This window comes from Sinocyclocheilus rhinocerous, unplaced genomic scaffold (assembly GCF_001515625.1).
Source record: "Sinocyclocheilus rhinocerous isolate Xijiao unplaced genomic scaffold, SAMN03320098_v1.1 scaffold85, whole genome shotgun sequence".
Classification (NCBI taxonomy): domain Eukaryota; kingdom Metazoa; phylum Chordata; class Actinopteri; order Cypriniformes; family Cyprinidae; genus Sinocyclocheilus; species Sinocyclocheilus rhinocerous.
In genome coordinates, this window is record NW_015649998.1 from 647,100 (window position 1) to 670,876 (window position 23,777).

The window sequence follows — 23,777 nt, forward strand, 5'->3', positions numbered from 1 at the left end:
GAAATGATAGAAATTAATACTTTTATTTAGCAAGGATGCTTAAAATTGATCAAAAGTGATGATAAAGGCATTTATAATGTTACAAAAGATTTCTATTTCAGATAAATAGTGTTCATATCGATATCGGAATTATATCGTATAGACCGAAATTAAGAAATATATCGTGTTTTTGAATATATTTTGAAATATATCAATTTTGGCCATATCGTGCAGCCCTACTCCTGGCATAAATTAAGAAATGACTGTAACTGTAAGTTTTTAAAAAATGAAGCTCTTTTTGTTTTAAAATTCTTTAAATTTCTCATAAATGTAATGCGTAAACAAACCCGCGTGGCCATATCAACCTGGGATTATCAGATATGTATTTATTAATATTTTATTTTGAATTAAGAAATTTTAGATTAAAAAAAATTATTACATTATTAAATTATTATATTAACACTAGAACTGCCACGGGGTCATTTTACCCATGGCTGTTTTTCAAATGTAGGCTACATAATATGTTTTCAATAAAGAATATCCAAGTCTCACAGTCATTGACTTTTACTAAAATTGTGTTATTTACAATCCCCTGTTGTTAAAAAAATTGTTTAGATAAAAACAGAATAAAAGCTGGGCATTTATACCTATAAGCGCCATCGAGTCAAATTTACGCATATAATTCCTTTATTGTCGCGCTGTCATTGAGCAACGTGTTAGCTTACTGCAAACAGTCACACAACGCACGTTCAAATTAAGATGTTTTAGCCAACTCATAAATGTTCACACTTTGGATTAATTATTCATTTTTGTTTTGCAAATTTTTTTTGTCGTCATATTTAACATTTTAATTATTTGGTCAGACATTTAAACATTCATAAATCGGGGATTAAACGTTGAGTTATGTTCTGTATGCTAAATATGAATATATAAACAAGTTTATTTGCACAGTACCTATAACTGCGCTTTGCATCCGCTTTCTGCTGAGTGCTGATCGAGATTGACATGCTTAATGGCCGACTGGCCCAGTACACTCTCATTCATTTCGTTCACGAACGAGATATGTACCAGTTCAGTCATTTCATTCACGAACGAGATGTACCAGTAGAAGACTCGAGCTTCATTTTTTTAAAAACTTAACAGTTACAATCATTTCTTAATTTATGCCAGGAGTTATGTAAATGAAAAACGAAGTCGAGATCGATATGAAGCTTGGAAGTAAACAGCAGATGTTCATGTTAACAACTTCTTTAACTTGAGCAAACACGGCTAATACACATATGCATTTGTTAATAAAATTAATAAAACGAAAACATGCATGTTTTAATGCTAGAGAATAAAAGGAAACGATCCACCCGCATGCCTCTGCTCAACGATGGTGCCTGGATCAATGAGCTGCATCTCGGGCCGATGACGTCACTTCCAGGGAGGCATGCCCAGGCCTGTTGTACACGCCCCGTCCCTTGACTCCACCCCCATGCCAAAACAGTGCCAGAAAGCGAGACGCGCAGAAACGTGAAGCGCAAAGGGAAAACGGTATTGCAAGCTCAAACTTGACTGAAACGCAAAATAAAAGCAGCGTTGCAAATAAATTAGTAGATATGGCCATGGAAAATATGTATTGCAAAATTATTGCTTTTGTGCTGTTTCATTTATATTTTGCAATTCTTTATTTTTGTTTGCAAAAAGCACATTTATTTTTCTCAATACTTTCATTTTCTTTTGCAAAACTTTATTTTCTTTTGCAAAACTTTATTATTTTGCATATATATGTGGCATTATATTGACTCCATAGGGATCTTGCCCAAACTACCACTAAAGTGAAAGAGTGAGCTAATGTAAGTGGGGTTGCAGTGCCACACTTTGTTGATGTCTGGTACTGAAAGTGACGAATGATTGTGGGGAAAGAAGCAGTTGATAAATCTTAAACATTTGATCAAACACAACCATTTTTGAAAATAAGTTTTAACAAACAGGCATCAAGATTTAATTACCATAATTGAGATTTTTTTTTAGCAATGTAAATTTAAAATGTTTTCATGTGCATTACTCTTACAAAGATTAGTGAGATAAATTGAACATTCAGAAACACTGCTAATTAAATGTAAAAGAAAATCCCTTTCTCTGTTTTGTTTCTAAGGCATTTGAGGATGTATACATTGAACAGAGGAAAACCATCCAGATCATTCTAGAATATGCAGACAGAGTCTTCACATACATCTTCATCTTGGAAATGTTGCTGAAATGGGTAGCCTATGGCTTTGTCAAATACTTCACCAATGCATGGTGCTGGCTGGACTTCTTCATTGTGGATGTAAGTAACTTACACTAATATCTATAAATCACAGCTGTTATCCCTTGCACTGCCTCACATCAGATGGATTATTCTGCAGATATATGCAGTGGTGGAAAGAGTACTGAAAATTTGTACTTAAGTACAAGTACTGTTACATTGCTGAAATAATACTTAATTACAAGTAAAAGTACTGGTGTCAAAACAGTACTTAAGTAAAAGTACAAAGTACTCCTCTCAAAAACTACTCAGAGTACTAGTTACTAGTTACTTTTTAGTCGGCGATATTTAATGAATTACCAAAAAATATTCATTCATATCAAAGATCTATGTGGATAATAGCTACTTTGAACAAAACCCACTTTTATCTTATTGACAAAGTACGTGAATTAGTGGTCATGATACAGGAATTTCTAACTTCAATACCTTGAAAAATATAAGTATCAAAGTACACGTGAACCGGAAATTGCAACTGACTTCAGTGTTGTGATGTATTTCCGAGTAAAATGGAATATTGAATAAAGGGTGGGGTTGTATTGTGGTGCACCTCCTCTCCACCTCTTGCTCATAGCAGATTCAGTTGGATAGGAGTGGTTAAGAATATCTGCTTGTTACGTCTGGTATCACGCTTCACCGCTTCTGGGTCCTAACGTTCTGCCAGACGCCACAAGAAAACAACAAACTGTGCTAATATACATCCACAATGTCATGCAATACTGAAAAATTATAACCCTAACCTTTATCTCCTTACTGAAATCCCAGATGGCCTGACAGTGATTCAGCTAAAATCACTGTAAAAACACATACTGTATACTGCCATATAGATATTTTAATATTACAAATTTTTTTGTACATCCATTTTTTCAAGGCAATCATTATTTCAAGCTTTGAAATTGGTTTAATCCAAGTCTTCTAAAAAGACACATTCGCTTTATATGATGAACAGATTTTAATATAGGCTTTTATTTACATACATATAAATATTGATCAATTACCATTACAAAAATCTCAATCTTAAACATTTGCTCATTCTGTGTATTTGTGTCTTTAAAATAGGGTAACTTTTTTGCAAAAGCTTACAGCACAGGGAAGCTTGATTTCAAATTTGATTTCAAACTGAATTGAATTTACAAGAAAAAGACAATTACACATTCAGTAATAAAATTATAAAACAAATGACCTCAATTCTGTTGAGGTATCCGAAATATGACACCACAAAATTTTTATAAGCAATGATGTAAGAGCCATATATGTTAGGCCTATATATTTAGATAAATGGAACATCAGATGGCTTTGACCTGTAATGTCTGTACAATGTAGTAAAATATACTCAAAAAGTACAAGTACCCGAAAAAACTACTTAATTACAGTAACGTGAGTAGTTGTAATTCGTTACCTCCACCACTGGATATATGCAGTAGTTTTGAGTATTTCATGGTGCACTGTCAGTCCTTTTGGCGATTAATTATATTCCCAATACAAACAAACATGTTTTTCTATTCTTTTCCTTTTGGTCCTCGTGGTCTGCTCTGAGGTCAGTGGTCTTTGTCTTTATGCCGAGTTCACACTGCACATTTTTAGCCCTGATTTTCTCTTGCAGACAGGTTTTGCGAAATCGCTGACAAATGCCCACAATCGGAGGCAAATTGGTGCTCGTTCACGTGAGTGACAATCACGCAGTGTGAATGATCAAAGACGCGATCAGAGAGAATCGCCGATGCATTGCCGACGCCCGTGAAATATTTGGCATGCTAAATATCTGGAGCTGTCGGCAATTCAAAATCATGCTGTGTGAAATGAGTTCTGACTGAAACATACATCGGTGATGACCTACAGCCAATGAGAGAGCAAGATGCAGGGCAGCGGGAAGAAATATATATATATACATATATACACAATAAAATAATATAAATAAATATACAATAAATATACATAAAAGGGGGCTAGGGTTCCCTGTCTATACTACACTCGTACTGCATCTGCTAAGACGCTATGGGAAAAAGCTTTTTTTCTCCTGAACTGAAGCCTTTTTTCAATCACGCAGTGAAACCAGAGACTGTAAAAAGACAGGAGACTGTTCTTTTCTCTGGACCTGAAGGATGCACATCCAGATAGCCCCCCGTCACAGGCGATTCTTGAGATTCGCTTTTGAGGGAGTGGCTTATCAATACACGATCCTCATTCTTGGGAACAATTTTCGACTCAGCCCAATTAAGAGCTGTAGTCGCGCCGGAACGGGCTCTGGCCATACGGAGACTGGCGACCTCCTTTGAGATTGGTACCACTCGCCCTCTCAAAACTTTTCAGAGGATGCTGGGCCTCATGGCTTGCCATGCCCAATGCCTCATGGCATTGCCAGCGCTACAGTTGCATGGTGTCCCATGCATGGTGTCACGGACGCTTGCAGGTCAGGGTGAATCAGGCCTGTATAACAGCCCTGGCCCCCTGGAAGAGCTCTTGCTGGATGGAACAGGGCGTGACCATGGGAATGGTTTGCAGAAGGACAGTTGTCACGACAGATGCCTCCAACACAGGTTGGGGAGCGCTGTGTGAAGGCATACCGTCTTTAGGCCACTGCTTGAAGGCAGAGAAAGGCTTCCACATCAACTGCCTGGAAATACTAGCAGTGTGTCGAGCCTGTCAGTTCTTCCTGCCAGTCCTAAAAGGGCACCATGTGCTAATATGAGCAACTCTCACTGCCCAATGTATTACTCAAAGACCAAGGACGCGTTGGCCCACAATTGGCCGAACCTCCTTCTTTATGCATTTCCCTGATCGCCCTGATCCCACAGGTAATCAGGTGAATCAGGGAACAAAAACACAAGGTTCTCCTGGTGGCCCTCTCTGGATGAACCAGCTGTGGCTATCAGAGCTGACTCAGCTGTTGGTAGCGGCCCCTTGGCCCATTCTGTTGAGAAGGGATCTCCTCTCTCAAGCAAATGGGACAATATGGCACCCTCGGCCCGATCTGTGGGCCCTACACCTCTGGCCGCTCGATGGGAGTCTTCAAGCCTCCCAGAGCATGTCTTAAACACAATTTCGGAGGTTAGAGCCCCGTCTGCGAGACGCCTCTACGCCCTTAAGTGGTCTATTTTCTCAGCTTGGTGTCTAAACCGCGGCAAAGACCCTCCTACTTCCGATCTGTCAGAGGTGTTGTCATTCCTGCAAGAGCTGCTGGATAAGGGACGCTCCCCATCCACTCTCAAAGACTATGTGGCGGCTATAGCGTCCTCTCATGCCCCTATTGCGGGCCAATCGGTGGGCAGAAACAGCGCGGTTATCCGCTTCTTAAGGGGTGCCAGGAGGCTGAATCTGCCTCGTCCCCTAACCGTCCCCTCATGGAATCTGCCCACTGTGCTGAGGGCCCTGAAGGGCCCCCCTTTTGAGACGCTACAGTCTACGAACATTCAGTCACTGTCGCTGAAGACTGCTCTGCTTCTGGCACTAGCATCAGTAAAGCGAATAGGGGGCCTGCAGGCGCTCTCCATTAGCCCTGCCTGCCTGGAATTCGGGCCTAACGACTCTAAGGTTGTCCTGAAACCAAGGCATGGTTACGGACCAAAGGTGCTCTCCACTCCATTCAGAGCACAGATCATTACGCTCCCTCTGAAGAGGACAGAGAGTTATCTCTGCTCTGCCCCGTCAGAGCTCTGAGAATTTACATTGAGCGTTCCGCCCCTTATAGACGGTCGGAACAACTCTTTGTCAGCTTCGGTAACCGTACCAAAGGGCATCCGGTCACGAAGCAAAGACTCTCTAGATGAATAGTAGACGCCATCACGCAGGCCAGGATCCTCTCCGCTTGAAGAGACACGCGCTGCGTTACGCAAACAGATCTGACAGAGAGCCCTTGACCATATCACGCTCAAGCTCTCTTGCATTAGTTCACCTGTCAGCTCTCGACCCCTGGGTGTCGAAGTTGCAGGAGTACTTTGGAACGATTAACCAGGCCGGGTGTGACCTCAAGAAGCTCAGCCCGTCTTAGCCTTGGTTTGTTGTTAACTTCTCTATGGGCATTGTTTGCTTATGGAAGTTATGATACTTATAGTCATTCCTCTACCTTAGCATGGCGTGATTGTACTGTGTTCCCATAGCGTCTTTCCAGACGCAGTACGAGTGTAGTATCGACAGGGAACGTACTCGGTTAAGTACTCAAACCGAGGTTACGTTAGTAACCGAGTACGTTTTTTCCTGTAAATCATATTCTTCTATAAAGGACAAAAGATTTATTGCATTTTTCTTTTTCATCACTTTGAGGGCTTTTGTGGACAAGCTCATTATAAAATGCACAAAACATTGGTTTCACTTTCAAGTACTTAGATTTGTGTATATAAAATTTTCCCAGCAGAAGTAGGCTATGTTACGAAGTCATCTTTGTTATTGTTTGTTCGGGGAGGACATATTATAGACCACAATATCGTGATCTTGCATTATTTCCTTATCACTTCTCGCGTGTGTTTGGTTATGAAATGTAGTTTGCGGACCAGACAGAGTTGTTGGCGATTCTTCCTGTTGTAAAGTCATGCAGTGTGTAACCTCCTGTCGCCGATCTATCGTGCAATGTGAACACAGCAGCAACTGAATGCTACCCCAGATAGTCATGCAGTGTGAAAACAACAATGATCCAATGATTTTGAAAATCATGCAGTGTGAACTCGGCATTAGACTGATCTTAAAATTAGATTTGATCTTCACCGGTAGAGTGCTTGGGTGCTGCGGCACTCAATTTAGTGTTTATTGGTCATGTTTCCAAAATATGTATACTAATAATATTTATTTATTCTTGTTATATATGTACTGATGTTATGGAATTTTTTTTTACTGTAGAACAGAAACATTGTTACTAGTGACATTGTTACCTTATTTTATTTCAATGTATTTCCCCCTTTCACAGGATAAACATCAGCAAAAAACAATCAGCAAAAAAAAACAAAAAAAAAACAGCTTAATGTGAATCTTGGGTATATGAACAGATTGAGCCTGAGTTTGTCCATTTGCAATCATGAAAAATGTAAATGTAAGAAAATTGAAATTTTACATAATTGTATCATTTTATATCTATCATAGATAATTCATTTAGTTAAAACCACACAGAAAAATATCAACATTTAACTCATTCATATTGCTTTTCCATGTCTAAAAATTCAAGTGTGAAATCCAAGTTTAAATTCCAGTAAATTATCCAGTTTTCATACATAGGTTTCAAATTATTTTAGCGTTTTTCATTAATTAAAAAGTTTTTAATGCATTTATTAATTTCAGTTAATTATTAAATACTTTTTAATTCATTTCCATATTTGTAGAGTGTTACTAATGCTTACAAAACAATGCTTTTTAAAAAAAGTTTTATTTTATTTGAACATTTTCTTCCATTTTTGTTCTTTTTTTTAAATTGAAGTATGTAGATAGACATTCTTGTAAATTAACTTGTAAAAATGGTTCATTTGGAAATAGTCGACATGGTATTGACGTCAAAGCCTTTAACACGTCTAAATGACTGCCCACATTTATAAACATAGCCTATTTTGGTTTGCTGCCACTTGGCAGGGCCAGGTGTGTGTTTGATTACATGTCTATGTGGATATACGTCCTAACAATTGTTAGTTATTGTTCCTGACAGGCACTGTAACCTTGTCTCTCTATAGTGCTGATGGACACAGAGGGCCTGAGGGGGCATAAGAGGGCCGGGAAGTGAGGGGCCAGGGTAAGGTCTCTGCTAGGACTCTCTTGTTCTTTTACAGGAGTTCCTCTCTCTCTGCCTCCTTACTCTCCCAAACCGCCCTGTTACCCTAATGACTCTCGAATGGTCTCGTGTGTACCGTACGCGGTTGGTGTTTGTACGTATTGTGCGTATCTTGTGTGTACAAAGTACAGTGAACGTGCTTGTAAGTTTGTGCACACCTCTTCTCTAAATGTGTCCCTTCATCTCTGTTTTTTGTATTTCTCAACCAAAAGTTTCCTTCCAGGTTTGCTGTAAGCTGCTTTCCAAGCTTCGTCTGCCTGTGATACTAAAAACGAATCGCATACTAAGATCAAAAGTGCAAACATTTGGGTCGCCCAACATACAGTACCTATGACTGGTTAACCCCATGTTTAACCTGAATCTCTCTCCTCTCTCTCTCGCTCTCTGTTGTTGACTACACATATATGCATACATACATGAGCAAACCCTTCTGTATGTATGTATATATCTGTTTACTGCCTCTCCAGCTCAGTGTCAACGTAGGGTCCTCTTTCTTTCACCTCGACGTCCTCCTTGACTCTAACACTTTGGCCCATCTCTTTCTCTCTTCCTCCCTTCCTCTTTCTGTCTTTGTATAGGTGTCTATAGTCAGCCTTATAGCTAATGCGCTGGGCTACTCAGACTTGGGCCCAATAAAGTCCCTGAGGACTTTGAGGGCTCTCAGGCCCCTGAGAGCTTTGTCCCGGTTTGAGGGCATGAGGGTAAGATCCAGGGCTGCCCTATGCATGCCAGTCAATCTGTGAGAACATGACTGCATGCCAAAAACCACCATTGTGCAGAAAGCAAAACCACAGCTACAGAGGAATAAGCAAACCTATCAGGATTCTGGAAATCCAAATGACATTGTTTTTTGGCTAAACCTATCCTTCAAGTGCATGTATTTTAAAACTCTCCGCATGGAAAACCCTTTCAACATTGCGTCATGATGCAGCTGAAATATGAAGATTTAACTTCCTTTTATTGATTTCTTAGATGTGTAGAAGAATAATGAAATTCCTTTTCCATTCAATTGACATCGCAAATAATCTTATAGCAACTTTTGTGGAAACTTATGGTTTTTAGAATAAAGACGAGAGGGGATATTATGTGAAGCTGCCTCATCACAACAATTCATTTCTTTTGTTTGGTTACCATTTATGCAACAACATTAGTTGAAGGCCTTTTTGTGATGTTTCTAGCATCCAAATGCCTTAAAGGTTCACTGTTTCTCTCAAAGAACCTCTGCCACTTTCTAAAGTCGTCCTTCTATCTTCACCCTGTTCTTTTCTGCAACCTAATACTTATCCACCAATTCCAGCATCCTTACTCCAGTCATTACAGAATAATGTGTAAAAAGCCACAGCTTTCCTTTTCGGTTTGTCTGATCGTTTTTCTCAAGGTGTGTAATTACAAAACATCTGGTTTAGGTTTAGATGGCTGTATGTTAGGGTTAAATATAATATTCGCTTGATAATATGAGCTATAAAAGAGACAGCATGGTTAAAATCGTATTGAATTTTTATGCATCAATCATTTTTCAATCACTCACAATAAAAATGGTAAATTATGTCAAAAATACATAATTTTCAGTCATTTAAGCCAAATATTAAAGACTAATAAGCAATGTCAATGAAAAGCAAAATCAGAAGACAGTAGATAATTTTCTAAATAATTGTTTGATCACTAGAACTCGAATAGAATTTGTCGATTGTGCATTAAAACTAGTTTATTGTAGCCTAATCTATTTATTTATTTTTTTCACTGAAGTACTGCATTACTGTTCTTTGTATCCACTCAGTTGTTCATATTCTGGTTTTATCTCTTTGCCATTGCATATCATGTAGAATGCATGTTCTTGAAGGTGTAAGAAGAAAGTCATGTTCCCCCCTTGGTTCTATCGTAGCTAATCTCTGCGATTGCATAACCATCTCATTGACTCATATACACCAGGCTTATTTGCTGAGCAAGCTCCACTGATTGCCTGAATGCCAGGAGTATGTACAGGTCATACTTCACTGCCAGAGAATGATTTTTTTAAACCTATTTTTTTAGAACTTTTGATACATTTCCTACACTTCAAAATACCTCAAATAAATGCAAGTTGCACTAATTTATGAAAGCCTGAATAGGAACATTGAGTTCCTTGTAAGATCATTGACATCATTGATCATTAACTATTTAAATGTATAAAGGGGGTGGGGGCATGGCTACTGCTAGGATTGAGGCCCTGCATGCACCGTTATTGGCTGACCATCTCTGACATCACAGCTTTTGTGTGTACCATGAGTGAGAGGGTGATTGGGAGGGTGGGAGTCTTCCTCTACATTGCTACAACAAATTGGGCAGGTAGTTTTCTCTTAATATCTGGGTTCTTTCATGACACTAAGTGGTATCCTGGCATGGCAAGAGAAAAAAATGTGTTTGGCAGTTATGTATTTACAGTATGCGTGAGTAATAATAAATTTAAAGTGGCAATGATCTACAAATTGAATTCCACATATCCTCTGGATACTGGTGTTTTGCTTCTGCTTGTTTCTTTCTACTTGATACACTGTTGCATGAAATTGCTGCCCATTCTTATTTTTAAAAACTCTTCATATTTAGTAAAACTTGGGATTCTTTAGATTATATAGCATTTTATAATAAAACTTTTATCCAATCATCGAATGGGAAACAATGTTGACTTGCAAATAAGGTAGCAAGTAAGTCACGAGAAGCAGATAGAAGCAGAACATGTGATATCCAGCATGCAGACAGAGAAAAACCACTATGGCAATCCTGCAAATTTGAACCTTGATGTGATAAAAACTGCTAAAATTTCAATAAAACATTTCATCAAACACTTAACATAAAGAGTTTTCTTGCATTTGTCTGTATAACGTTAGCCACTTTAATGCACACTTTACAATTTTAGTTTTTTTTTAAACTTCATTTCTGTTTGTGAATCAAGCCATACCAGTTTACATCATCTTAGTGCTGTCATCTTTAGATTCTATGTTAAGTTAGAATATATTTGTGTATTTATCTCCTTGCTCTTGCACGAAAAATTACAATTGGACTTTCAGGAAATTCATTATTAAGGGGTTGGCACAGTAATTGTAGAGTAAATCTTAAACCTCTACCTCTTAAATTTATTTTCAACAATACATATTAGTGGTATTATATTTGCATGTATATACAGATAATATTGATTAACAAATGGCCAAATTTTACTACACTTTATTTGTTATTAAACATTTATCAACAAAACTCCTAGGCCTTCTAAGGTGGAAAATTGGATTGCTTTCAAAAGAGCTTGAAGATATGCACATTACATGTTTAACATATGAACATCAGAAAAGCTCAATTTTAGTCTAACACCTATTTTCTCTATCTCTCTGCTTTTTATTTCTCTCAAACACTCTGTTGAAATCCATCCCCCTTTTTTGCCCACTTCCCCCAATTTGTTTTTTTTTTGTCCTGTAGGTTGTCGTGAATGCTTTGGTGGGTGCCATTCCCTCCATTATGAATGTGCTGTTGGTGTGTTTGATCTTCTGGCTGATCTTCAGTATTATGGGTGTCAACCTGTACGCTGGGAAGTACTATTACTGCTTCAATGAAACATCAGAGGAGATGTTTCTTACTGACGTTGTCAACAACAAGACAGAGTGCTTTGCACTCATGAATGCGAGCTACACAGAGGTTCGCTGGAAGAATGTGAAGATCAACTTCGATAATGTGGGTGCAGGTTACCTGGCACTCTTGCAAGTGGTAAGTCATCTCATATCTCATATCTTTTGTATATCAGTTGTTTAAATACCCACCATGACCTTGCTCAGTAAACACAAATCTTCAAATTTGAACGAACACATGAACTGTTAACTCTTTCCCCGCCAGCGATTTTGAAAAAAGTTGCCAGCCACTGCCTGCGTTTTTGTTTATTTTCACTAAATTTTCTTGGCCCCCAGAATATTTTGTTCTATTAATCTGTTTTATTTTGGCTTCATTGTTTTTTTTAATTTTTATTAACAGTTGAATGTAGGTAAGTTTCATAAAAAGCAACATTTTGAGCAAAAAGCTGAGAAAATCGCATTTTTATTAAAGACTACATCTGGACTATATTCAGTATGATGATCAAAGCATAGATGCAGTAGATCACTTTCATCAGCACCCCTAAAGCTTGCACAGTCCTTTACCACTTCCTGGATCCACATTTCACTCAGTAACATTAGGCAGTTTTGATTTATATGCTGTTTATTGTTGATGATCGCATTATTTTTCATATGCATCTGCTTACATATGAGATCTGTGTCTTTCTCACCTGTGTTTTTAATCATGAGATTCTGGTCTCATTCAGAAGATGCATAATAGCGCCTTGAGCGTATAACAATGAAAACACAGAAAGTGTTTTCTCATAAAAGACGAGATAACTTGTCAATGGCGGGGAAAGAGGTTGTATTACTGTGCATAGCTTTGAATTTGGTTTCTTTCTCCATATGACCTAGGCCACATTCAAAGGCTGGATGGACATCATGTATGCTGCTGTGGATTCCAGAAGGGTGCGGATGTTTTTATAGTTTGACATTGTTGGCTCTTTATTCAAGTGAATCACTTTTTGCTTATTGCTGCTTTCAGGTTGAGGACCAGCCCATCTATGAGGACAACATCTACATGTATATATATTTTGTCATCTTCATAATCTTTGGGTCCTTCTTCACTCTGAATCTCTTCATTGGTGTCATTATTATGCTGCTGTGGATTCCAGAAAGGTGCGGATGTTTTTATAGTTTGACACTGTTGGCTCTTTATTCAGGTGAGTCACTTTTTGCTTATTGCTGCTTGCAGGTTGAGAACCAACCCATCTATGAGGACAACATCTACATGTATATATATTTTGTCATCTTCATAATCTTTGGGTCCTTCTTCACTCTGAATCTCTTCATTGGTGTCATTATTGACAACTTTAACCAACAGAAGAAAAAGATAAGTGTTTTCTCTCTTTTTCACCTCTAGAGAGCTGTCTTCACCTAAGTTTCTTCTCTGTGCTTTGCACTTTTACACCTTCTCTCTGCATTTTTATGTTATCTCCTGTTCTGTCTGTATTTTTGTGAGACATGCTTTCGATTTATTGCTTAATGGCAAAATCTCCTTAATTTGAGCACACACAAGATTGTAAGGTTGTCTACTTTTGTCCCTATACTTTGGAGGTCAGGATATCTTCATGACTGAAGAACAGAAAAAGTACTACAATGCTATGAAGAAACTGGGCTCAAAGAAACCCCAGAAACCCATCCCTAGACCTCTGGTAAGCAGACAGATTTGGGTTGCTACACATATCTGGCCATCAATGATTGGTGCAGTTATAGACCAATAATGTCATATTCAAATGTGTGCATTCTTTTTATATCTAGATTGGCAAGTGGATTAAAAAAAAAAACATATTTTGTAAATGTTTTAAAAATGCAAGTGCAAATGCAATTTAAATGCAAAAAAAGTTGCATTTAAAAATTATTTATCAATATATTTTTATTGTTACATGTAAATACATGTAAATACATTGTAAACATTAAAAAGGCTTCAAATGTTTATTTGTCAATTTCAAAATAGTTTTCATTTATCATTTTCTTGCTATATTTAACTACATTTGTTTTAATTAATTAAAAATTTTCTAGTTTTAAATGTTTTAAATATGTTTATTTATGTCGATTTTAAATATTTGTCCATCTTTTATGTATTATTGATGTACTTTTCATATTTTAGAACATATTTTATTTTCATTTTCATTTTAAGTAACACTTCTAGTCCTCCATGTTTATCTCCATATCTTCTGTATTCCTTTTTCTTTTCCTTTTCTTACAGAACAAAATCCAGGGGATGGTATTTGACTTTGTCACTCAGCAGGCCTTTGACATTTCCATCATGATCCTCATCTGTCTTAATATGGTAACCATGATGGTGGAAACTGATGATCAGTCAGAAGAGACAGAGAACATTTTGTACTGGGTAAACTTCATATTCATTGTGGCCTTCACTGGCGAGTTTGTCCTGAAACTCTTTGCTCTGCGACACTACTATTTCACCAATGGTTGGAACGTCTTTGACTGCGTTGTCGTCATTCTGTCCATTGTGGGTGAGTGTTGTGTCCAAATGTGAATTCATCAATAGACTGGTTATTTTTCTATTTTTCTTGACATGTCCTTTCACATTTTATGAGCTTTGGACAGTTTTGTAATTTGTCTTTAATTTGGTTTTCAGGTATGTTCCTGGCAGACATCATTGAGAAGTACTTTGTGTCACCAACTTTGTTCAGGGTCATCCGTCTGGCTCGAATTGGCCGTATTCTGCGTCTGATCAAAGGAGCCAAGGGCATCCGGACATTACTGTTCGCGTTGATGATGTCACTTCCTGCTCTGTTCAACATCGGCCTGTTGCTTTTCCTAGTCATGTTCATCTTTTCCATCTTTGGCATGTCTAATTTTGCCTATGTGAAACGAGAAGTAGGAATTGATGACATGTACAACTTTGAAACTTTTGGCAACAGCATGATCTGTCTATTCATGATCACCACATCAGCTGGGTGGGATGGCCTCTTGTCTCCTCTCTTGAACTATCCGCCTGACTGTAACCCCGAGAAGGAGAACCCAGGAACCACAGTCAAGGGCGACTGTGGCAATCCCTCAGTGGGAATCTTCTTCTTTGTAATGTACATTATTGTGTCCTTCCTGATTGTGGTGAACATGTACATCGCTATCATCTTGGAGAATTTCAGTGTTGCCACCGAGGAGAGTGCTGATCCACTGTGCGAAGACGACTTTGAGTCCTTCTATGAAATCTGGGAGAAGTTCGACCCAGACGCTTCGCAGTTCATCACCTTTGCTAAGCTGCCAGACTTTGCAGATACATTAGAACATCCTCTCCGTGTGCCAAAGCCAAACATCATCGAGCTGATCGCCATGGACATGCCCATGGTGAGTGGAGACCGCATTCACTGCTTGGATATTCTGTTTGCCTTTACCAAGCGTGTGCTGGGTGACAGCGGCGACCTGGACATGATGCGACAGCAAATGGAGGAGCGCTTTGTGGCGGCGAATCCCTCTAAGGTGTCATACGAGCCCATCACTACCACGCTGCGGCGTAAGCAGGAGGAGGTGTCAGCCATCATCATCCAGAGGGCGTACCGAGCCCACCTGGCACGCAGAGGCTTCATCTGCAAACGCAGGCCTGCCAACAACAAACTGGAAAACGGAGGGACCAATCAGGAGAAGAAAGAGGGCACGCCTTCCACTGCATCCCTGCCGTCCTATGACAGTGTAACCAAGCCCGAGAAGGAGAAACAGGACGACAACAACGAAGGCAAGGGCCGCAAGGAGAAGGGCCGAAACCAAAAAGACGTCAGGGAATCCAAGTGTTAAGACTGCTGCGGTAACACTCGTGGACAGCGATAATAATCATGACGATATTATAACAAAAACTGTCATTTCAAGCGAATGGAAACCCTGAATCAAACTATACAGATGTACAGATTACTTTCATTTAAGAGGAAAAAACAAAGCCGAAGTAACACGACAAAAAATTGTTTACAAACGTCACTGGCGTATCGAGGCGAAGAAAAGTGTTGGGGTTCCTCAAAGCTTGAAGACACTTACAAGTTAAACCAAACATAATCAGCTTCCTGTGTGACACTGTTGCATTAAGACTTGATTTAAACAGAATCAAATACGAATTTAAAAGACCAATACTTGATCAAGTGTATTTTAGAGGGCTATATTGCGCTTCAGTATGGAACTCTTCACCGAGCAGGAATGTGATAATCCAAGGGAGAACTAGGATCGAATCCCATGCTTCTGAACTGCGTCGGCGAACTTTCCATGCAGAAAAAAAACACTGCTATTCATGAATGGATCAGCTTCCCGAAGCGGATGGCGAAGGAGTCTGCACTGCATTTCATATACGTGTAAGAACTCAACGTTACTGTGAGAGTGAGCAGGATAGACATGAGTGTGAAACAAAACCAAGAGTCTGGCTGAATCCAACGGTCTCTTTGCGTTTGTTAGCATCGAATATATTTTACATGGTCTTTACATTATTTGAGCGGCAAAAAAAGGAGAAAACAGGTGGAAAAATACGAATTTAACATTTTGCCCATGTCACCCTCAGTAACTGTGTCATGAGAACTTTGTTATACCTGCATCAAAAGGCTTTTTCTACATGGGCTTTCACACCGATAGGACCGGGGGCAATAACCAGGGGCCCCCAATACACATCTCCAAATGAATAATAAATTATTGTGCTTGTTCAATGCATAGAAATGACTTGCATGATAGCATGTTTTGATCAGAAATTTTGCATGAATAATCATAGTCCACAAAACACTAATACAGACCACCACAGTGGCTTGACGATGTTTTAGGCTGTCCACTGGTTAAATTTACGTCCAGAAATCGAATTGAATTTGAAAACCCAATTTGGCTCCTCTACTTAACATTACGAAATAGATTATCAAACGTTAGGACAGAATTTGGGATTGGCTTCAGATGGTGCAAAATGCCTGTGACTAGTGGCTTATGTACATTGAAGCAAATACTAGCATTGTGGCACATTATTGGAGAGGAAGGATACAAGGGACATCCCATTTTTTTGCTGCTCAGGAGATAATGAATGGGGAAACTAAATTTGTCGGAATGTGTGTATGGAGACGGGAGAAAAATGATACAAAATAACACTGTAATTCCTAAAGCTTCTTATTTTATTTGTATGCAGCAATATCGCTTACCTCACCTACAGCACATATGGTAGGTGGGTCCAGGGAGGGGCAAGAGGGTGGGGGGCAAAGGTTTGGGCATTATTAGGGGTGTAACAAGTTGGTTGGCATTTTTAATCCTCATCAGGGGTTAGATGAGATGAGCTATAACCGTTTCTGAGAAAGTGGCAGTTTTTTAAATTTTTTTATTTCAGAAAAATAGAATTATGATATTTTTTAATTAGATTTTTACATGCTATATTTCTTTAAAGAATTTTGCAGTGTGTCTACGTCTAGTCTCATCCCGGTTTGTCCCTCGAGGATCAGCCGGACGTTTTTATGCGTATGAAGCCATCACATCTTCAGCAATGGTTTGATTGTAGCCAGGACAAAAGGACAGGACTTGAGAGAGACAGCTGGATGGTTGGGAAGTCACAGCTGTTTAAGGAGAAGCCAAAGATGTTTGTCTGATTATCTGGTGTGTGCAATTTGTGTCTGGAAGTTTCTGGAATGTCTCAGGGGTGGAGTGATCCTCTCCTGCTTAACACTTTCAGACAGACTGATGCTTGTTGACTTTCCCCATTATTCTCAGGATACAACACAGTGTATCATGCGACTCTGATGTCATCATCAAGGGCCTCCACTAGGTCCAGAGAATGTTTGTAATATGGGGTGGAGCTAAAGCAGGAGCGCTCCCACCACATTGGACTCTCATGTAGAGAGAAGAGTAGGGCTATCTGACACAGAGCCGAGCCTCAGAGATTTCAGACAGCAGGAAAAGTGTTGTTGTGGAGGTGATGATGAAATGAGATCCAGACTGAGAATATTGCTAATTCTCACCACTGTTCTACGGAGGGCCTTGGTTTTTAAATGTGCAGTTATTCGACCCCTGGTCAGCCTTGTTTCTCTTCAGTACACCACTACACTAATGCCAAATAACCATTCGGCACTGGTCCCACAGCAGCTTACTGTGAGCCGGGCAGCTCCACACATCAGAGCGACTACATTTTTTAGTTTCTTTTAGTGATGTCAGCGGTTTTCCCTTATCCTTCATCTGGTGTCGATGGTCCAGTTGCTGCATGCGAGGGTGTTGACCTGAACCAAAACAAAACAAAACAAAAAAAGCAAAGCTCAACCATTCTCATTTATGCAGCCACGCAGGCTCGTCTGTATAAACGACAACAAAAAAAGAACCAATTACAGATCATACATTCATTTAAAAAAACTAAATGAATGAAAAAATCCATTTAAAAAATATATTGTACAGTATAGGCTATGTTGTAAGCAGCACACAATGCTGAAAAGTTAAGAATGAACTTTTTAAGAGACTATAAATAATGTAATATATCATTTTATTTTAACGGCATGCATAGTTTTTTGTAAATACAGAAATACTTAAAAAAAATTACTGCTATTAATCTAATACTGAAAAATAATTATAACCTTAATAGAATGACTTCACTCATTGCCCTGGTCTCACTAGGTAGACTGTGACATATTTGTTAGAAGGTGTAGATTTTTTGACACACTTTTCACATTAAAGACGGGAATCCAATATGTTAAATGCAAAAAGTATATATAAATCAAGGCATATATATAGAGCTATACAACATATGTATCTATGTATACATGTATATGTTCATATGTGTATATATATGCACACATATACATATGTATGTATATATGATATGAGAGAGCACTGTCCTCCTCTGTGTTGACCTCTGCTTGGAGTGGAGGTGAAGCACTACTGGCTGTCATTTGCTCACGTTCTTCTTTCTTTCGTGCAATACGTTTGGTGAACGACCAAAACTCTGACCTGGCCCACACAGTGTGCGCTTGTGTGTGTGTGAGCGAGTGTTGTCTGTGTGCGTGCACGGGTCTAGCTTTCAATGCACGGTGATGTACTGGCTGCTCGCTATGGCTTATGTCGCCCATTTTTGGGAGGGGAATGCACTACCAGCAATTCATTTACACCCTGTGTGAATACGTCCTACCATCTCCAACTCACATACTACGTACATATGCACTGGACGCCACATGTTCTTCCCCCATAAACCCTGTTTTCATCTTCCGGCCTAATCGCCAAATGCCATGATCTTTCAATCCGAGTCTGAGAGTGAGTGTGTGTGCGCGTGTGGGGGAGGGGACGAAGCTGCGTGATGGTTTGGTCACTTTAAATGTGTGTGATGCAGCTTGACTTAAGTTTAGCTTGTTCTTCATCTCTTAGATACACAGCAATGCAATTTGCAGTCTTAGGTTTGGTTAGGCTTTATATTGCTTTTCTTGTCTTTGTATGTTTGTTTTAGGTGCCTTTTGCTGCCAGTTTTGTTTGTCGAAAATGTAGATGATGTTGCATAAAATTCTCCTAAACAAGTGGAGCTTGTTTCAAATGAGCACTGGGAGAAAGAACTGAACTTAAGAATGTCTGTGACATCTATTAAAAAGCTAAAGAAAAATAAATAAACTTAAAAAAAATGACAAAATACAAAAAAAATTACAAAAAGCAGAAAAAAAGAAACTAAAAAAAGAAAACTTAACTGGCATCAGCCTGACTTCATCAGAGATTGTCAAATAGCATGGGGCGGGAAATAGAGTGCGTTGGTCACTCTGTGAATCTCTTAAAGGTTGAGTCTGTAGAAAGAGAAACAGTTTGCCTTCTGTGCTCAGCTTATGTTAATTTTCAGCCACTTCTTTTCTTTTTCTATAAATACTGATTTCTGTCTATTCTTTTGTAGCATGACTGAGATGCTATTTCCTTCATTTGCTGACAATAATTCAAGTGGTTTTTGGTTCATGATGTTGTTCTTATCTCTTGCCACTGATGTTGGAGAGGAGAGGGTGTGTTGCACAACCACTTGACTTAGTGAGAATCAGTGAAAGATTGTCTTCATTTGAGCACGAAACCTTTTCCAAACAATAAAGCAGCCTTCCAGTTATGCTCGAGTGTTTGTTTTTCTTTCTTCTGTTAAAAATATTTAACAATGTACGAGTGTTTTTTCTTTCTTCTGTTAAAAATGTTGAACAATGTACATTATGTAATTTGGTGGAAGAGCATTACATGCGTTTTTTCACAAAGCTAACCTTCTAAACCCTGGGTTGTTGTTTTTTTATGTTTCAGTCTTTAACACTGGTTAAGAATTTAAGTATTCAGGTTTGTAATTTTCGTACTGTACATTCGTAAACTAGTTAACATTCTTATTTGCGGTGTCGATAACATTGACTGGATGGCCACAGTGTGAACACAGACGAATCTGTTTAAAAAAACAGCTTGTTTAGCTTTTGTGCATCAGTTGGACTTTATGTTTCACGCTGCTCCAGAACAGACATTTTAGTTACGGTAAGCTGTCTCCTCTTCACTCCAGTTAACGTGTTGTCTGTCACGTTACCTCAAAGGCCGAAACGACATACAGACAATGAATGTTTAGGCCTATATGACTGTTCAAAGTTCATGAATATTTAAAGGGGTCATGAACTGCCTTTGTTTTTTTATTTGTACTGTTCTCTGATGTCCACTTACAGTGGGTACGGAAAGTATTCAGACCCCCTTAAATTTTTCACTCTTTGTTATATTGCAGCCATTTGCTAAAATCATTTAAGTTAATTTTTTTTCCTCATTATCAAGATTTATGCATCAACAAAAAAAAAATATTTAGAAGTAATAGGCTATTTCTGTCCTGTTTTTGACCCCCCTCATCAGAAAGTTCTGTTTGAATAGGCGTGGCAGATTGTAAACTCGGAAGTTAATGTCCACTGCTATGATTGGCTAATAGTTGTCTGTTTGCCAGCCTACATCCTTCAGACAAAGCAGTAGTGATCACGTAATAAAAACAGTTACTCACCCTTGTGTGTTATAGTCCACACAGCATTCTTTTTTAGCTGAAAATCCTGTGTCGAATTGTGCCTTTGTTTGTAAAGTAATCTGCAGTAAAATGAAGTGAACAAAAGGCCGAGTTCTTACTGACGCAGTCTGGAATCTCATTAAAAATAAAGTCGATCCACACTTTTGTAACGTTGGGATCAGAAGGAAGGCAATGCAAAGACTGTTTTCCACAGCTTGGCACTGCACAGCATCTTGCTGTCTTCAGAGCATCTTTATCGCTTGGTTTCTGCATAGACCTGCATTCGCCTGAGCATGCAAAATGTCTTCATTTTTTTTTTTTTTTATTATTGTTGTTGTTGCAGAACAGGGAAATGAGACATGGTTGTATCTCCTACAAAGAACAATCATAATAACAAGGACAGAAAACTAATATTATGGGTTTGCGCACATCAAGTTATGATATTATCCACACAGAAAAAAGAAATGCACAAAAATAAGATTACAACATACTTTTAGAAAAGTTGTCATAATGCATCAAAAATTTGGCACTTCTTTGTTATTTATAAGTCTAAGAGATGAAACGAGTCAAATTCAGCAAGATAAAGGGGAAAAGACAGGAGATTTAAGCCATTTTGCTTATGAATGAAGAATTTTGCATTCAGATTCAGCAGATAACAGCTTTGAATTTTCATAATAAGAGGCGAAATTTCTTCTACGATGCAACGGTTGTGATATGACTTAATGCTATGCAGCATCTTTTTAAAAACTGAAATTCAACACAAGTAATAACATATATAAAAGGTAAAAACATACAAATCTACTGCACTTTCCTGCAGCACTGCAGTTTTAAATTTATGTTCTTTAAATTCAGCTACGAGGTCATGCTGTGACATATTGATCTGCTGTTGGTCACACTGTTTCACGTTATGTCAATTCACAGGTCAGAGTTCACCAAGTTTGAACTTTGGAAGCAGCTAAATGCAAAATTTTTCGCACAAGCTTGCGTTTCCAGTCTGATGCATTCACATGCATATGAATGGAAGTTAACTAAATGAAAAGTGCAGTGTAACCGCCCCTTTATACTACATTACATTAATCGGTGGGCGGGGCTAAACAGGCAGCGATGTAGAAACAGGCGTTGATCTTCTTCTGCGGAGGCGGTGTTTAGCCACACTATTACGTAATAGAGTGGTACATTCCACAAGCTGTCGTTTTGGCAGACTTGCTTCAATATAAGCTGTTCTTAGACTAACAAGAAAGTTTTGAGTTCTGAAACAGGATGTTTTTATACCACAGTACTCAAAACATCAAGGGAATTTTGATTTCTCAGTTTATGACCCCTTGCGTAAAGGGCGGTTCAGTTAATGATTGGTTGTTGCTAAACAACTGAAAGACATTTTAAAGCTCTAACTATTGTGCAAAAATACTAAATACTCGTAATGCGCAAAAATAATAAATAAATATAAAAATGTAAAACTATTAGTCGGGGTTAAAGGCAGAGTTAAAGACAATAGTGTTAAAAGTCTATGTGCCTAAGATAAGGATGAGGAAAATGATAATCTACTCATCTTAGAGAAATGTTACATTGAAAACCACATTATAATCTAAAAGTACCCCCTAGATCCAGATGAAGTCTGTTGAGGCACACATCCTCTGTTTGGGAATCACTGTTCTGTGGTGTAGGTGGATTCACACAACATTGACTTTGTAAGGAGTGCTGACAAACACTTCCTAAGGTTTCTGTTCTAGGTGTCATTAAGGGGTTGTGTATGTTTCCTTGCTGTGTTCTTATCATGATGAATTGAAGGCTGTGTTGGCTGTTGAACAGCATTCCTCCACTCCACCCCTTTAAACTGTGAGCCAGACAAAGGATCACTAAAAACAAAAGTCCATGTCCTTACATCCAATTGGTGGTTACAAAAGAGAGAGAGAGACATAGCCTAACTAAAGAGCAGGTATCACATTTTGTGGTACTATGATGTGAAATGTCTTTAATTAGACTAAATAACTAACATTTACCAAACCACTAGGGACTAGTCTAGTTTTTAATCACTATGGTGCTCTTTACCCAGCACCACACCCGATTAATGATCTTGAATATGTGACTAAAAAACAGAAGATCATCATTTGTTTTATTGAAAGGATGTTTGAGCCTTATTGAAAGGGTTAGGAAACATTTGGGGATACACGGTAACTTTAAATGTTTATCTTCTTTTGTGTTCCACCAAAGAAAAAAATGCATTGGAGTGACAAGACAGAGAGTAAATAACAGAATTTTCATTTCTTTGTGAATTATCCTTTTAAATGTGTTAGGAGAGCAACTGTGGGTGAAAATTATCTTCAGGAGACAAATAACACAAACAGTAACATGTACAAAGCTTCTGTAGTTACTAAATAATGTGTCATTCTCTATATGTTACATCCAGATGTCCACCTTCACATATGCCCCATTTATCACTGTTTGCGTAGTATAAGGATACATGGTAGATTATTTTTTAATTGTGTTATATAAAAGAGAGTATATGAAGTGCCGGGAAAGATTTAGATGTTATCAGAAAAGAATTGTAGATGGAAAGATTTAGTCACTTATCAATATGGATTGATCTAAATCAGAATGTGTGAGAGACAAAAATAAAACATGGGTCACTTCAATGTGTAGACCAAGAACCAATCACAAAAAATGGTCTTAGGCTGCACAAAGATGAAAGACCCAATTCATCAGTCTAAGATTAAACGGCTCACACTGAGGCGAGGACAGTATTGAAATTTCTGAAAAACAAAGCGCTGAGGGCTGTGTGTGCTGGGAGGTGGGGGTGGACGGAGAGAATAGAGCATCTGTCACGCTCTGCTGCACATTGACTGCAGGGAGCTGTTTTGGGTGGGGGGTCACAATAAGGAAGAAGTAGAGAGTCAAAAGTCAGCATCTGTGTTTAGCGTTTAGTTTAAGAGTGGTAAGGTCATCCAAAATGAGTAGAATGTGAAAACTATTAAAAATAATTATAGTAAGAATTGTTTAAAGGTGACATATCATGAAAATCTGACTTTTCCAGGTTTTAAGTGCTAATCAGGTCCCCGGTGCATCTACCAACCAAGGAAACGTGAAAAAGATTAACCCAGTAACTTTGTTTTGGTAAGTCTTTTTCTGCAAGCGTCGGAGAAAAGGAGTGCATCTGATTTCGCTCCCTTGGTGACGTGGCAAAGGGATCTCATTATAATATTACCGCCCCTTAATCTGTAAGTTTCC

The 23,777-nt window shown here is 38.5% G+C and overlaps 1 protein-coding gene across 1 annotated transcript in view; it reads left to right on the forward strand.

The window, feature by feature from the left end:
* scn8ab (sodium channel, voltage gated, type VIII, alpha subunit b) overlaps positions 1 to 19,159 on the forward strand; it is a 63,392-nt gene extending 44,233 nt beyond the window's left edge. Inside the window, exons 22-29 of the mRNA XM_016515976.1 lie at positions 2,120 to 2,293; positions 8,594 to 8,716; positions 11,460 to 11,744; positions 12,479 to 12,532; positions 12,819 to 12,956; positions 13,174 to 13,278; positions 13,833 to 14,103; positions 14,229 to 19,159. Of these exons, the coding sequence (XP_016371462.1) occupies positions 2,120 to 2,293; positions 8,594 to 8,716; positions 11,460 to 11,744; positions 12,479 to 12,532; positions 12,819 to 12,956; positions 13,174 to 13,278; positions 13,833 to 14,103; positions 14,229 to 15,385 (2,307 nt within the window). The 3' untranslated portion in view covers positions 15,386 to 19,159. The remainder of the gene's footprint in view (positions 1 to 2,119; positions 2,294 to 8,593; positions 8,717 to 11,459; positions 11,745 to 12,478; positions 12,533 to 12,818; positions 12,957 to 13,173; positions 13,279 to 13,832; positions 14,104 to 14,228) is intronic.
* The last annotated feature ends 4,618 nt before the right edge of the window (positions 19,160 to 23,777 follow it).